Source organism: Pseudochaenichthys georgianus, chromosome 4 (genome assembly GCF_902827115.2).
Source record: "Pseudochaenichthys georgianus chromosome 4, fPseGeo1.2, whole genome shotgun sequence".
Taxonomy (NCBI): domain Eukaryota; kingdom Metazoa; phylum Chordata; class Actinopteri; order Perciformes; family Channichthyidae; genus Pseudochaenichthys; species Pseudochaenichthys georgianus.
Window position 1 is genome coordinate 37,245,059 of NC_047506.1, and position 13,755 is coordinate 37,258,813.

At 44.5% G+C, this 13,755-nt stretch overlaps 1 protein-coding gene across 1 annotated transcript; it reads right to left on the bottom strand.

Annotated features, from left to right (window-relative positions):
- Positions 1–695: 695 nt before the first annotated feature.
- Positions 696–10,033, bottom strand: LOC117445853 (leucine-rich repeat-containing protein 24-like). Its single transcript, XM_034081745.2, has 8 exons — positions 9,629–10,033; positions 5,383–5,573; positions 4,990–5,076; positions 3,844–4,035; positions 3,548–3,716; positions 2,912–3,174; positions 1,471–2,040; positions 696–1,148 (listed from the first exon to the last, which is right to left on the bottom strand). The coding sequence occupies exons 2-8, from the start codon at positions 5,548–5,550 to the stop codon at positions 696–698; spliced, it is 1,902 nt and encodes a 633-aa protein (XP_033937636.1). The 5' UTR covers positions 5,551–5,573; positions 9,629–10,033.
- Between the last annotated feature and the right edge of the window lie 3,722 nt (positions 10,034–13,755).

Sequence of the window (13,755 nt, forward strand, 5' to 3'; positions counted from 1 at the left end):
ACATTTGGTGTCCTTGTATTTGGTTGTGTGTTCCCTACCATGTGTTGTGAAATTGGTGAACATGTGTTCTTCATTTGCAGGGAGCCACCACACTATAAAGTCATGCCAACTTTGAGTCTTTTTTAATTATTGGGAGATTAACACTCTTTAAGATTTCTCTGTAATGATTGAACATTTTTAAATACATAGTTACAAAGTTCAGCTGACGCATTGCACTGCCTTCAGCCGCTCGGCAGGTGCACAGTCTGACTCCAACATGTCCAGGCAATAACAATCATTATAAAACACATGCTCATCACTTCCCCCTCTTGCTAACGTTGTACCCTCTGGTCTTACTCACCCTGCCAACATCTGCAGAGGACAGGTTTAACTCTTGCACAATAAAGGTTAATGTTTTCTGATAAATGTCATGTACAAGTGTGCAGTTTGGTTCATACTTGAGTCCAGGTACGTTTGTCTTTGAGTGTAGAGTATTTGTACGGCAACCTACGCACCGGCCTACTCACTACCGTTGTGTTGACGTGCAAGGTCACAGTGTGTCCTTTGAAAAGTGCTTTTGATTTAGTTAACCAGATTGAGAGCTGTGCTTTGTGTCCGTTTCTGGTAGATCCCTGACATTATAAGATAAGATGTGACAGGCTTTGCTGTCGAGCCTCTGTGTTGCCCTGGATTCCCCCCCCCCCCCCCCCCCCCCTTCAGCAGTGGATCTCATAGGCGATCTGAGAGTCCATGAACAGGCCTGTGTGATTTAGAAACATCCCCTCAGCCTCTGATGTGATCACAGGCTCGGCTTCCCCTCCCTCCCCCGCCATCCTCCTCATGGTTCGTATGTCGCCCTCCTGCTGCTGCTGCTGCTGCTGCTGCTGCTGCTGCTGCGGCTGCTGCTGCTGCGGCTGCTTCTTGTTGGGGGCCAGAGTGGGACTCATTGTCTGGTCCCCTCCCGAGGACAGGGTGTGGCTGGAGGTGTCGGACGGGGCGGGGCAGCCCAGGTTGGTGGTGGAGACAGCTGTGGGGGGGGCAGGAGGCAGCACGGGCTTGGCCCGGTTCAGGACGTACATCTCGTGGCCGCGCTCGTCTCGGTACTCCTCCAGCTGGGCGAAGGTGGTGGGGCCGTCGGAGTAGTCGTTCACATACAGGATGCTCTCCTCCTGCAGGGTCAAAATCACAGGAACATCTAAATATAGGAAATGTGAGGATTTTCAGGTTCATATTTGTCTTTTGATGATGATTCCATGCTTTAATGTCCAAGAAGCTCTTTATCTTTCTCATACTGCCTGTGCTGCAGCACCTCTTTTCACCCTCTGTCTGAAACCAGAGCCCAGTCTGCTCTGATTGGTTAGCTGGCCTGCTCTGCTGTGCTTGGTCAATCGCTAAACGATGTTCCGCCCCTTAGCCTATTGCGTACAATGTGTTGGAGCGCGAGCCAATAGAAGCACAAGTGTCAATTTCAGTACAGACAAACACACCCACCTTCTCAGCTGCCTCAGCCTCCTTCTCTGGTTGGTGGTGGCGGCTGTAGATCATGGCGAGCAGCAGCAGGGCGGTCAGAGCCAGCAGGGAGATGCCCGCAGCGATAGCCGTCTGCGTGGCAGCCCCCAGAGCGCTGAAGGCCATGCTGCCCAGAGCGTACAGCGGCTCCCGGCTCACATCTGAGCCCGCCGCCGAGCCGTGGCTCCTCAGCCGGGGCCAGGACGGGGAGTACGGCGAGGACACCTGGGACCACGAGGCCCAGATGGAGGAGGTAGACGAGGAAGTAGATGAGTTGATGGCCAGCTGGAAGGTCACCCTGGCCACGCCCCCTGCGTTCCAGGCTTCACATTCGTAGAAACCTGCGTGGGCCACGGTCACATTGCTGAGGAACAGCATGCCGCTGCCGGTGTCGGGGTCGAAGCGCTCGCCGGCAGTCTTCTGCAGACTGACTCTGCCTTCCTCTGACGGCTCCTCGGCTCCACCCACTCCACCTCCTCCTGCTCCCAGCTCCTGGACCAGGCCTCTGGGGGAGAGCACCACCTTACCCTGGGACGCCTTCCTCCATGTCACCTGAAAGTCATGCAGTGATTCATTATTTTATACATAATCAGACAATCGGACTCAGTTAACAGTTAAAGCATGTAGGACCTTTACCTAATACCTAATACCACAATGTAAAAAGAAGTTAAAGTAAAAGACATCCCTCTGGTGTGAGCTTTGGGATTTTAGCCTTTGTAGACCATTTACATGCACACAAACCCATGTAACACACTACAGGGAGGGGAATACCCCAAAAGCGTAATAGGGCCTCTTTAAAGTATAAAGTGTGAAAGTACTTAATGCAGAAAAATCTAAACATAAGCCAGAAAGAACATCCAGAAAACTCAACTATCCAAAGGAAAATAGACAATGACGTGACGCGTTGCTATAGCAACGCCTGTTGTTTACTGCGGTTCCTTATAGAGAGAGGGATAGATAGATAGAGAGAGATAGATAGATATAGATGGATGGAGAGTGAGATAGAGACACTTTGCACATAACTCACGGTAGCGATCTTTTATACTACAGCACAAACTAGATATCAGATGAAAGCTGAGAGTCCACAGATTATATTGTATATGTTTCATCACTGCGATCAAAACTCGCTCTTAACCCGGTGTTCTCGTGTGTTAATCAAAATAACATTGTACCGTGAAAATCAATGCATTCTAATAGCGGGTACATTTGACCCGTTGGCGGTTTTAGGTATACAGCGACCCCTGGCGGTTCTAGTGTTAAGTAAAGAGTACAACATGTTTTCTTTTAATTGTCGTTGAGTAAAAGTATAAATAAGCAGGGGAAATAAAGTACAATACTTGAGGAAATGTACTTTCTGCTCTTATGTCTGTCTGACAGTGAGTTACGAGTAAGGGGTTACACAGTCTCCTCAAAGTCTCCCTACCTGAGGCCGAGGATACCCCGAGGCGTGGCAGGACACCCTGAGGCTCTCTCCCAGGCGCACAGCTAGCCTCCTGGGCTCCAGCTGCACCAGAGGGGGGATACACACCAGGCTGTTGAGGGGGACCTCCACCAGGCTGAGGTGGGAGAGGCGGGGGGGCTCGGTGCACACCAGGCGCCGCTCTGCAGAGCTGAGCAGCCGCTGACCCTCCTCATCGATCCAGCTCCTCAGCCAGTGCAGAGCGCAGTCACAGCGCCACGGGTTGTCTACAGCGGAGCAGAGGACAGGGGGTCAGGGGGGGGGGGTCAGGACAGCTGCTAGACTCTGGAGGGGGTGGGAGACATATCAACATCACAGTAGAAGTTGGAGGAGAAGCTTGGTTTTGGCCCTGTCTTAAGAACACTAGCAAGCATAAGAAGACCTAAAAGCCCACTTATTTAAGCATACCACTCAAGCGGACTCTGAATGTCGCTGCCGGTGAGTGTTGAACCAAATTAGCCCAAATATATCTATATATATAAAAGACTAAAGGCTGAGCTAGTCTGTTGAGCAAAAGCAATAGAATGCTGTCCAGATATCGTTGTCAAAGAAACATAAAGAAAAACACATGACTTTGCTGCTCCTGTGTGTGGCGCTCACCTGTGATGCGCAGCACCTGCAGGCTGACCAGAGGTCTGAGGGTGGCGGGGCCGATGGTGTGGAGGTTATTCCTGCTCAGGTCCAGCAGAGCCAGAGAGCTGAGCCCGACCAGAGCCTGCTCCGCTAACATCTCGATGCTGTTGTGCTGCAGGTGGAGCTCCTGCAGGCGCTGCGGAGACATGGAGGAACTCTACGTATCAGCCGAGCCTCATAGTGTCCTGAGCCGAGACGGGCATCTTGCACAGCTTTAGATTAAGTTCAAGTCCAATGTAATGAACATAACACACGTGCCTTACCTGTAAACCACGGAAGGTGTAGTCCAGCAGGCGTGTGATGTCATTTCCTGCCAGGTAAAGAATGCGCAGATGTTCGAGTCCCTGGAACATGTCAGCTGTCACCAGGTGGACCCGGTTCCCGTTCAGAGCCAGCTCCAACAGCTGACCCTGGTTCTGGAAAGAGCCAGGCTCCACTGCTGAGATGCTGTTGTTCTGAAGGAAGAGGAACCAGACCATAATGTTTGAAAACGTGTGCCTTTTCTCCTTTGCTTCTCCTGTTCCTGCCTGGACACGGATCTACTTTGTATCCCAATTGGTTAGAATAACCCAAATAACCCACAGTAAAATACTGACTGGAACTTTATTTGTTTGTTTTTTCCATCTCAACTCCACGGAGTGTACCCCAGTGTTAGGGACCCCAGTGTTAGGGACACATAAAAACAGACGCCCTGAGGCTTTCACAAATGCTTGATTGAAAAATGGGAAATGCTTTTCATTACCTGTCAATTACTATAAATCAAAGTGTGTGTGTGTGTGTGTGTGTGTGTGTGTGTGTGTGTGTGTGTGTGTGTGTGTGTGTGTGTGTGTGTGTGTGTGTGTGTGTGTGTGTGTGTGTGTGTGTGTGTGTGTGTGCAACACGTTCTCACTCCCATCCCGTAGACCAGGGGTATTCAACTAAAATTCAACGAGGTCCAGTTAGAGAAAATGTCCCCATGCAAAGGTCCGGAACATCACAATGTCTAACTTGCTTTATGAATTAGTGTGACATATATTGAAGTGACCTGTAGCTTTATCAACGTCTGCATGTAATCAACAACTGACTGCCAATCAAAGAAAGGAAGTACAATTTAAAAACAACAATATGTATTGTCTATTAACATTGAACTATACAGATATACAGTAAATACTGTGGATATGTGTAATGTTCCTCTCGGGCTGCATTTACAAATAAAATAGAGAAAATAAATAAAATAGCTTTTGAAAATATGTGCATCTTAAAAGTGCTTAATTTTAGTGAATAAAATAAAGTGTAGCAGCAGCTTGAGTGTCCCTTGAGTGTGTGTGTGTGTGTGTGTGTGTGTGTGTGTGTGTGTGTGTGTGTGTGTGTGTGTGTGTGTGTGTGTGTGTGTGTGTGTGTGTGTGTGTGTGTGTGTGTGTGTGTGTTACCTGCAGGTACAGGTAGTGCAGGTGTTTCAACAGAGTCAGGTCCTGACGACGGATCTGACCAATCACATTGTCCTGCAGGAAGATGGTCTGGAAGAGGAAGAGAGACGGAGGGAGAGTTAGGGTTTATCCTAAAACCTTCATAATAATTGATGGCTTCTGAATATGTATCTTTATTTTTAGAGCTGGGTTATGTTTAGATGTACTTTGTATTGAATGTTGTAAAGACAAATGTGAGCAGAAGATGTATTAGACTTATTCATATATCTACTTTAACGAACTGTTTGACATTCCGTTTCCATTTCTGGGAAAGTGATCAAGGAGAGAGAAGTTGAGAATGTTCCAAAGAATGAAGACTTGATGGTGAACTGTGTGTGGATGAGTGGGGGCAGCTACCTGTGTGGAGGGGGGGACGTGTTTGGGGATGTCCCTCAGGCTAGTGGAGCCACACTCCACTGTGAGGCTGTAGCAGCGGCAGCTCACAGGACAGGAAGGAGACGCTCCACCCAGAGTGTGGAGGGAGAGGAGCAGCACGCAGAGAGGAAGCAGAGGGAACACCACCATCACTGCCACAGAGGGGGGGGGGGCTGGAGAGAACACAGGTCAGCTTTACATGGAGTCAAATCAAATATATAGCACAAGTTGAATTCACTACTAAGAGACAACCTCTAACAACAGATCTGCCACGACACGTTGGTGGATGTGTTGTGTTTGAATCCTAAGGCTCCCGTAGGCATCTACTATTGTCCTCTATGGCAGGGCCTTACGCTGGACTTTGATGAGACATGATGTTGATTTGATAATGCCAAATAATACAATTCTGTGTTATCTGTGTTTAATCTTTGTTCAAAGCTGATATTTGTTTATTACTTTATGTCAGCTGATACTAAACAAGAAATACAGATATGGTTGAGCTCATTTAGAAATTCTCTTAAAAGAAAAAAAAATGATTTTGGGGACACAAAAAGGCACGTTGTTGTTGCCTTGTTTTATTGACTGTATGTTAACGAGTTTATTTTGCAGAGTACATGTATAGACAAACTAAGTCAATACATACACAGTAAAAAAAAAGAGAAACCTGAATGTTAGTTTATTTTGATGTCAAATATTCGTCCCATCAATCACAAGTGTTTGGTTTTTGTTTATGCGCAGAATGTGACAAACAAACAAAGGAATTCTGGGACAAAGACATTCAACAAAACGAAAGCCATGCAGTGACAACCTACAATTTGTATACACATACAATACAGGTGTATGCATGTGCACAACATGTCAACGTTCTTTATCTTCTAGCATGTGTCCATGTTAATAGTATGGACAATGGACAGTATAGATGTATTATTATTATAACTCAATAGTATCAGTGGGCGATAGAGACCCAGTGCTATCCTTCTACAGCCTGCTCAAATGGCCGAGCTGTCTCCCTTGATTAAAACCTCTCGTGGTAAGTGCTTCTGCTTTGTGTTGCACATTGTAGCTTTTAGAAAAAGGCTGTTTGTCTCGTTTCATACAGAGGCATCCAGCTTTCCTGCACAGTCCCTTTTCAGAAGTACGGAAGGGCATCTGTGTGCAATTATCTCGAGGATATTACAGAATGAAAAAGACATATGTCATAATATGCTAATGATAATGGGCTCAGTAATATTAAAACAGTGATGAGATCCAGCAGGAATGAAAGAATTGGAAGCAGCCCTTTAAAAGCACGCACCTAGGTTCAAACAGACTTTATAAATCAAATGTTCACCGGAGAAGAGAATCTGATGGAATGGACTTCTTGCCACTGAACCTGGATCTGCTCATGTCAGGTATAACAACACAGCAGCATGGAGTCCATATTGGGAAAAGCTACCTTATATTTCCTATCCTTTTCCCTCAAAGGGGGTTTGAATAAATACACTGAACAAAAATATAAACGCAACACTTTTGAGTGGCCCATGGTGGTGGTGGGGTTATGGTATGGGCAGGCGTATGTTATGGACGACGAACACAGGCCACTCGATTCACAACATTACCCTAACCCAGTGTTTCTCAAACTTTTTCATACCAAGGACCACTTAACCAATAAAAAAACACTCGCGGACCACCTAACTCCACAAATATCCAAAAACACATCGTTTTTTACAAATCGCCTGAAAATGATACAAACAAGTGGCAACATGTGTGAAGGTATTTATCTGGGCTATATCATGCAATCGAAAGTGAAACTTAAGCTCGCTCCATTGCGGAGATATTCCCACGAGAGTGCGGAAAACTTTAATTAATTAATTAATTTCAAATGTGAAATTTTACCAATATACTCATGGACCACTAGGGGGTGCTCACGGACCACCAGTGGTCCGCGGACCACACTTTGAGAAGCACTGCCCTAACCCTAACCCTAACCCTACCCCTAATCCTACCCCTCACACCAGATACTGACTGGTTTTCGGACCCCCTCAGACCCCCCCCCAATAAAGCAAAAATGCACATTTCAGAGTGGCCTTTTATTGTGGCCAGCCTAAGGCACACCTGTGCAATAATCATGCTGTCCAATCAGCATCTTGATATGCCACACCTGTGAGGTGGGATGGATTATCTCGGCAAAGGAGAAGTGCTCACTATCACAGATTGTTTCAGATTTGTGAACAATATTTGAGAGAAATGGTTATTTTGTGTATATAGAAAATGTTTTAGATCTTTGAGTTCATCTCATGAAAAATGGGAGCAAAAACAAAAGTGTTGCGTTTATATTTTTGTTCAGTGTACGTTCACAGGTCTATTAGGGTTTCAGTAAAAACAAGCAGACACACAAACCTGCAGGAAGTGTGTGTCTAACCTGTCTGATCATCTGACTGGGCTCTGGTTTCAGACAGAGGGTGAAAAGAGGTGCTGCGGCAGGCAGTATGAGAACAATGAAGAGCTTTTTGAACATTAAAGCATGGAGACACATCCATACAATTATGAAACCTGACAATAAGCAGAATAGGGCCCCTTCAATGTGTTTGTTCTCTTGCCTGTACAAAAAGACTCTAAATAAATAATACAAATCCAGATGTGTTTGTGCCACAGTAACGCTGCTGTTTGATTTGAGTACACACTTGACTGAAAGAATGAATCCTATCAAGTGAAGTGTGTGGTAACAGCAGCTCTACAGGGATTACACACTCGTTGTGACACGGCTGCAGATTAAAGCTCTTTTGGATATGTGTCTCTGTCTGTGAATGACTGTTGCCATAGGAACCATGAGGCAAGAGGCATTGACGATGGATACAAGCATCCATCATCAAGGCCTTCCTCTGTTTTAACGGAGAAACATGTCTCTATCAAATCAGGTGTTAGGGATACTATTCAGTTGAGTTCCCTTACTTCTAATATCTGACTTCAACTGAAGTGCAGCTGTCAATCATAACAGGATATACAAATATAACAGGACGCCCTTACAAAAAAGCCATCCAGGAAATAAATAAATGAAAATAAACCAGAAATATATATTTGATGTTATACTAAGCCACTAGAAATATAAAACGTGTATATCTTGAATACAAAGGCAGCCTAATTATATGAACACGTTTGCATGAGAAAGTAAGAAAAGGAAATGTATGTATTTATTCATTAGTTCTTCATTCATACTTTTCTTATTGTACCATCAATTTACTTGCATGTCCAAGGAGCCCTGTTTTGCTCATTTTCAGGTTCATATTTGTATTGTGTGCCTCTACTGTGACATGTCTTTTCACCCTCTGTCTGAAACCAGAGCCCAGTCTGCTCTGATTGGTTAGCTCGCTGTTTCTGTTGTGATTGGTCAACCACGTAGAGAAGTCCCGCCACAATCACGTACAATGTGTTGGAGCGCTAGCCAATAGAAGCGTGAGTGTTAAATAATGATGTCACTTTGTCGCAGAAGTAAACAAATGAGTCTAATGGCAGCGTTTCAGGCAGGGGGGGGTGTGTGGGTAAAAACTATACCACGGGAAAACCCCAAAAAGCATGATGGGGCCTGTTAAATACACTTTATTAGGTAAAGTCTCAAGCCCCCCATCAGTTCAGCCATAAAGTGCTTGTATTAGGCCGTTGATGTTGACTTGTATCCTCGGGTTTAGTGAGATCCTAGTTATGGTTACCAAATGATATCTGATGATGATATAATGTATGGAAGTAGGATAACAAATGATAAGCACCTCTCAATACAATATAGTTCAGTACAACCCAACCATTCAAAAATAAGCTCATGATTTATTACATTTACATCTTCACCTTTCCAACAGAAATTCATATTAAAACTCTGAAATGCTTTGGCAAGGCTGTATGAGAATGTGCAGGTATACCTTATCAATTAGCAATTGAGTGTTAAATGTGGTTTCAATGTATTTGAATTTAAAATGCAATTAAGCAATGATGACACATATTGTTTATATTCTTGGCAATCTATTTTGAAGACATTTGATACAATGTAGCCAGGCTCGGTGCAGCATGGAATACGTTAAGCACAGCAGACAGTGAGTGACAGATGGACTGACAGCAGCCAACAATGGAGCCATGTGTCTCCTGCTCTGTGAGACACAATGTCCACTGTGCTGCAGGCCACATCACACAACAGCAGGAAAACAGATTTGATCCAGCCTGCAGCAGCCTCAGGAGCAGACGTGTTGTTGTTGTTTCATACCTTATGGAGGATGGAGGACACTCCCACAGTGATGCCTGCCCGGCTGCACGACGCCTTCTAAATCTTCTAACCCAGGCTAAATATTCCCGATGGCCCCATCTATCTGTTGAAGAGGAGCCAGGCACCGGGAGGCAGAACAGCGGCTGAAGGATGTTTCCTCACTGTGACGAGCAGCGCGGGCCCGTCGCATCCTAAGAACAGAAGAACCGCTGGAGGAAGAAGGGCAGCAGAACATCAAGGATGAGTGATGGAGAGGGGGGCGTGGAAGAACCACAGGTCGGTGAGCAGGCAGGCCGCTGATCTGCAGGCCGACAGTACCGCGCTGTGAGACGGATAAGGTGTCTCAGTTAAATCCCACATCCAGCTGTCTCCTCTCCCCCTCTCATCCGACCCGTGCACGCTGCCGCTCAGAGGACCACAGTCAAGCTAGAGTCCCGCCAGCAGCAACACGAAGAACACTTCCGCCACATATTCTTTCATAATAAAAGCGGTATTACCAAAAAAAGTATAATAAATGTATATCTGCACGAAATATCCATACAACATACATACACAAGATGATACAAATAAATATATATATATATAATATATGTCATCCCAAAAATGCATGTTCCTCATACATATGGCACCATTTGAAAGGTAAATAAACAGGCTTTCCAATAAGATGTATATCCAAGAAGCATTGTTACAACAAATAAATAACAAATGATACTTACATTAGTGGATTTTTTGGAGTGTTGTCACTTATTGGTTTAATTGTCGTCTACTCTAAAACATGACATTTTGTATCTCATGCTGGCTGGAAAAATTACAACATATTTTGATACAACTTTCCTCTATATATTTTTATTTTACGATTACTCTTAAAAGTATGTGTTGTGTGTTTTATTTTAAGTAAAGTTGGTGAGTAAAACCATAGACATATAAAGAGTAGACGCCGCATTGGCTGCTGGGGCGCAAGAAATACGGCCGCCATCTTGGACCGGTCATCCTACAGACATTCTACCCATAGACAGCAGAGGTTTCAAGATGCCAGAGCACTGTGCAGCATATTGCTGTGCAAATCAGCGGACGATTGCGAACAGGGGTCGGGGGATTACTTTTCACAAGTAAGATTCAACATTATAATTGGTTGTATTTTGTAAATAGAATATTATTGTACTGTATTGATGTCCGCCAGCGAAATCGTAGCCAGCAAACATTATGTCCATGGCCAACTGAGACTTTATAAATCGCTGCTGTAACAAGTGAATGTCCCCGTTGTGGGATGAATACAGTAAAATCTAATCTAATCTATCTAGGAAGAAGAAGGAAGAAAATAAGCTTGACCTCCTTCTTAAAATGTTTTTGTGTTGACTCTCAAATCTCCCGTTTTTATTTTGAAGGTTTCCCAAAGACAAAGATATGAGAAAGAAGTGGGAAGTTGCTTTGAGGAGGGAAGGGTTCACTGCAAGCGAGTCATCCGTGATTTGCAGTGAGCATTGTAAGCAGGACGAGTTTGACAGGACAGGACAGATTGTCCGACTCAGCGATGGTGTTATTCCCTCCATCTTCAGCTTCCCGGTTCACCTCCAAACAGTAGGTGTATCATCATAAAGCTAATAGCATTCATACATGTAAATATTCTATTATCAATAACAGGGCAGGGTGACGTGTGTGTGTGTGTGTGTGTGTGTGTGTGTGTGTGTGTGTGTGTGTGTGTGTGTGTGTGTGTGTGTGTGTGTGTGTGTGTGTGTGTGTGTGTGTGTGTGTGTGTGTGTGTGTGTGTGTGTGTGTGTGTGTGTGTGTGTGTGTGTGTGTGTGTGTGTGTGTGTGTCAAGTATTCTGCTTTTTCATTTTAGCCGGAAAAGGGCAGGACTACGTCTACTTCCAGAAAAGCTGAAGAGAGCCTGTCTGTGGCCCCTCAGGACGACCCAGAAGCTTCAACCTCAGCCTAATGATGTGAGTATTTCTATTTTCAACATCATTCATAATGGTCCTAGACAAAGTAAAATCTCTCTTGTTTGTTGCCACTCGTATTAAACACACTCACAAATAAACACATACACACACAATTGAAGACATGTTGAACATGCATTCCTGGCACACTCATACACGCGCACGCACACACACACACACACACACACGCACACACACACACACACACACACACACACACACACACACACACACACACACACACACACACACACACACACACACACACACACACACACGCACACACGCACACACACACACACACACACACACACACACACACACACACACACACACACACACACACACACACACACACACACACGCATGATGCTGGCAGTGGCTTTGACAGGTGATGACTATAAGAAAGAATGTGGGCCATACTCTCGTTGTGTCAAAGTGATGTGTGTGAAGTGAAACATCACTCAAACCATGTTCATCCCTCTTTCTAGGATCATCGCTATGTCTCGCCTGCTTCTCCTGCTCTTAAGGCCAGACTCAATGAAGCTTTAGCAAGAGTGGAGAGTCTCGAGCGAGAGAGGAAGAATGCCATGGCTAGAGAAAAGAGGGCAGAGACCACAGTGAGGACTCTTTTGGGGGATTTGAGGGAAAAGAACCTCATTAATGAAGAACTCAAAGAGGCTTGATTTCTACTCAGGGAAGATGAAAGTAGCACTTTTAAATGCATGTACATCTTACTCTTACACTCTTTATTAAACTCCTTTGTTATTATATGAAGGGGACTTATTAATTTTTTCTCATACAATTTCAGATCTTCAAATAGACTTGAAGGCAAAGCAGGGCCATGAGTACTCCAAGGACCACAGAGAATGTGCCCTCACACTCCATCTACATGGTCCGAAGGCATACAAATACCTCAGAGAGACTACAACAAAAAGGTAGTCTTAATGTTGTTCAATTTCATTTTTGGAAATTACGGTTGCAAGTACGTTAAATAGCTACTTCTCAATTTTTTTACAGGTGGCTGTGTTCGGTGGATGGCAAGCCTGGCCTGAACAAGATGATGCTGGATATGCTGGAGAGAAGATGCCAGGACGACCAGGCTAAATATGGATGTGTTTCACTCATGTTGGATGACATGGCCATCAGAAAACATGTGCAATATAATCCACATAACCAGTCAATGTCTGCTTTTGTAGACATGGGTGATGGAAACAATGAGACCGATGCTGCTACTGAGGCTCTTGTGTTCATGGTGGTTGGCCTACACGGACATTGGAAGGCTCCCATTGCATATTACCTGACGAAGTCTTTGTCACCTGAAACACAAAGGGTCCTAATCTAAATCTAAAATCTAATCTAATCTATCTAGGAAGAAGAAGGAAGAAAATAAGCTTGACCTCCTTCTTAAAATGTTTTGTGTTGACTCTCAAATCTCCCGTTTTTATTTTGATGGTTTCCCAAAGACAAAGATATGAGAAAGAGGTTCTCAGTCATGCTTTGGAGGAGCCGCATGCACGGGGCATTCGGGTGTCATGAGCAACTTTGTGTAAATATGGTTTGGGCGGGGTGGTGTCATGTTCTTGTGTTTAACTTGAACATTTACATTTTTTATATAGATGTAGAAGTACATTTTCATTTTTTATGACATAGATATTCATTTTTACTGATATATAACTTCTGTCTATGTATAATGTATTATTGTTTCTTCATTTTTCAACTTATTAAAATAGCTGAGTATAGGCCTACACAATATGCTTCTCTATCATATATAGACCATTAGTGTTTTTTTATGTGTGTGTGTGTATATATTATATATCGTGTGTCTTTTGCAAAATACCTATCATACATAACATAGGCTATCAAATACCAGAATATTCTATTGCTGTTAAGCCTACTATGAATATTAAAATACGCCGAATCATGTGTCCGGTATCATGCCTACATATATGACGTTTGCAGAACCCCCCCCCCCCCGTGAAAATCAGTTTTGTATTCAGCAAGTTATGATTGATAAAATGCGCTGACACTTCATTGCGCCTGCCAGACAGATTACACTGAGTGGAGCGGGTGACCGGTCCAAGATGGCGGCCCCACGGCTCGTCAGCGCCAATAGGCAGCAGCGGTCGATGCGGCGTCTACTCTTTATATGTCTATGAGTAAAACACTTTTATTCTGAAAAACAGTCT

Bases quoted from the DNA above. Each gene is read 5' to 3' on its own strand.
- LOC117445853 (XM_034081745.2), bottom strand. From the start codon at position 5,550: ATGGTGGTGTTCCCTCTGCTTCCTCTCTGCGTGCTGCTCCTCTCCCTC. The intron at 4,036-4,989 runs GTAACACACACA...CTCTTCCTTCAG, and splicing joins TGCACTACCTGTACCTGCAG to AACAACAGCATCTCAGCAGT. The intron at 1,149-1,470 runs GTGGGTGTGTTT...TTGACCCTGCAG, and splicing joins AGGCTGAGGCAGCTGAGAAG to GAGGAGAGCATCCTGTATGT.